The sequence below is a fragment of the Benincasa hispida genome, chromosome 9, assembly GCF_027475165.1.
Source record: "Benincasa hispida cultivar pf3 chromosome 9, pf3_genome.v1.1, whole genome shotgun sequence".
Taxonomy (NCBI): domain Eukaryota; kingdom Viridiplantae; phylum Streptophyta; class Magnoliopsida; order Cucurbitales; family Cucurbitaceae; genus Benincasa; species Benincasa hispida.
In genome coordinates this window covers 54232868-54235738 of record NC_143486.1, presented here as the reverse complement: position 1 = coordinate 54235738, position 2871 = coordinate 54232868, and the positions used below count along the sequence as shown (strand labels likewise).

Genomic DNA, 2871 nt, shown 5'->3' with positions numbered 1-2871 from the left:
GTCCTCTCATATGTTTTCACATTGGTGAGTGGCATCTTCCTGACAGGGTGATGAGACAATTCAGTTTTCAGCAGGATGTCCCATCGCCTTGTAATACTGAACCCGTATTGTATGATATTGACCTAAGGACTGGAGATTGGTTCGAAAAAGTTACACATTTGGTAGTGCGATGGCACTATCGTGCAAGGTTTATTGCAGTAGGGGTTTCTCTTGAACAGTTTGACACAGATGTCACTCCAGAATATATTCATTGGTATAATACTATCACAAGGCACTACGTCACTCGTCCGGGAGCAGCCGTGAGTCATCTAGTAAATGAATATTATCTAATTATTTTTAATTTAAATTTATTTTAAATATTGTCTAATTATTTTATAATTCACAGAGATCGAACAACCGTAGACTCCGTGTGGTTGAGAATGATCTGAACCAGGTTCTTGCTATATGTAGTGACAACCAAAGCTATATGGAGGAAATTCATTATATGTACAATATACCTATTGTTCCTCCACCAGCTCATAGACATAGAGGACCTATTCGGGAAGAGGATGAGTTTGATGAGGTTGCACATAATGTGGAAGAGTTGCCCCCTATGATGCAGATACAGAGTCAAACTGATTATGCTAGTCTGATGATGCCAACATTTGGTTCAGGACATTATGACTCAGAGGCTGGTCCTTCGTTTTCATACGTGCATGGGCATGGTTGGGGTCGTGGAGAGCATAATGAATATTTATATTATAAAGCGCTTGCAGAGGTACCAGAGCAACATCAAGAAGAACCCGAGCAACCTCAAGTTCAAAGTCGACGACGACAACCAGCTCGAAATCGACGACGTCGCCTCGTGGGACACATTGATTTTTGTAATTATTTTTATATAAATGAGATATTTGATTTTAATTTTTTATTTTTATGATATATTATTTTTTTAATTTATTCTTTTTATATATTATGAATAGTAATTATTTTGATATAGAAACTTTTAAATGTCACTGACATAAATAGTAATATCAGATAGTCTAAATCTAAAAAGTTAGGTAAAAAAAACTTCAATATTCAAATTTACATATTTTAGATAATAATTTGGGGACATAATAAATCAAATCAACACTCAAAACCTTCACATGCAAATCTATAATAAGAATGTATTATTAATATAAAGAACAGAAATATCACAATAGTGAGTCAAGATTTTGATGGAGTTTTTTTTTTTAAATTATAAATAATAATAAAATATTTATGATATCAAGCAATAATAAAAAAGCATAAGAATATGATGAACCAAAAAGATGAAATGGCCCCATCTACGAGTAATAGCAGTTAAATTCTAAAAGATTTATCCAAATGAGTGTGTTTCCAAATGGGTTAGAAAGAATAACATATCAAGCTGGAAACTCCCAAGTTAAAAAGAAAAAAAACTAGAAACTCTCGCTCTCTCTCAAAATCTCGCTCTCTCAAGCTCTCTCTGTTCTCGCTCTCTCTCAATATCTCGCTCTCTCAGATTTCGCTCTCTCAATATCTCGCTCTCTCCGCTCTCGCTCTCTTTCAATATCTCGCTCTCTCTCTTACTCTTCCCTCTTTCGTTCTCTCCCAATACAAAATTATTTTTAACACATCAAATAATTATGAGTGTTATGAGGAAGGTCTCCGAAATAAGGAAGATCTTTCGTTCTCTCCACCTCAAATAATTATGATGAAGATCTCTGGAATGATAATTAAACCGACTCAATAATAATGTTAGGGCAAGGTCGAGAGTTTAAAGTTTGACGTACAAAAAATATAAAAGGAGAAGGTCGAGCTTTCAAAATTCGACCTATTTAAAAAAAAAAACAATATTTTTACAAATAGTTTAAAAACATTCTAAATAGTATCTAAAAAGACAATATCCTTTTAATTTTTCCGTGTGCCCTTTTCCTCCACACGATTGGATCGGTGATCGCTCAAATCTGTATACAACAATGAACAAATCGTCGTAATTACGCCGTAGCGCCATGAAATCCAAATCCAAAACCAAATCCAATCAAGAACGACCATAAACAGTGGCCGCTCAACCAGATCTGATCTCCGCCATGGATCTACCTCAATTTCTTTACCATCAACGGGATCAATCCAGGTACATCTCTCCGTCTTCCTCCGCCCCCCCTCTTCCTCATCCTTTTTTCCCCGACGATCCCAATTTCCACTTCCCTCCCAATCACCACCACCACCACCTTCATAATCATCCCGATCAACCCCTAGATTTCCCTCTCCCGCCACCGCCGCCACCGCCGCCGTCTTCGTACCGTCATCTTCCCATTCATCCACCCCCATCACCCGCGCCTCCGCTTGGTTATAATCCCTCTCAACCCCAATTTGTTGTTTCTTCGTCAATTCACGACGACCAATTTCGATCTCCGCCCCGTCGTCGTGAATTTCAGCGTTCCCCTCCGCTTTCTAGTCGAATCGCTTTCGACGGAGGATTTGACCGTGATTTTGTTGACCTCAACCATTCGTATCATGACAGTCGATTTGATGTTTCGGATCCATCCAGAGTCGCGGTGGATAATCGACCACCATTACCGCGTTCTCCTATTGATCTTGACCATGGAACGAGGCACCGAGAAATTGATCACAGATCTGGGATGCCATATCCGCCCCCTGATATGTTTAGGTATAGTTCAGGTAATAGTTCTAGGCGGGGTGCGGATTACAATGATAGTTTTCAGACAAATCCAAGAGAAGAGGTGCTACGAGCACGCGGTGAGGAGAATTATTATCTCCACGATCAGCTTAAAGAAGATTCCAACGTTTCCTGTATGGAATCTGGAGCCTCGCAGAGTCCATTGTCTAGAGGTAACAAATTTACTTCAGGAAGCTTTGATAAACACAGGT

General features: G+C 38.8%; 1 protein-coding gene across 1 annotated transcript in view; it reads left to right on the top strand.

Annotated features, from left to right (window-relative positions):
* Positions 1–1975: 1975 nt before the first annotated feature.
* LOC120085770 (Zinc finger C-x8-C-x5-C-x3-H type family protein) overlaps positions 1976–2871 on the top strand; it is a 12701-nt gene continuing 11805 nt past the window's right edge. The window contains exons 1-2 of the mRNA XM_090318203.1: positions 1976–2125; positions 2249–2272. Of these exons, the coding sequence (XP_090174329.1) occupies positions 2070–2125; positions 2249–2272 (80 nt within the window). The 5' untranslated portion in view covers positions 1976–2069. The remainder of the gene's footprint in view (positions 2126–2248; positions 2273–2871) is intronic.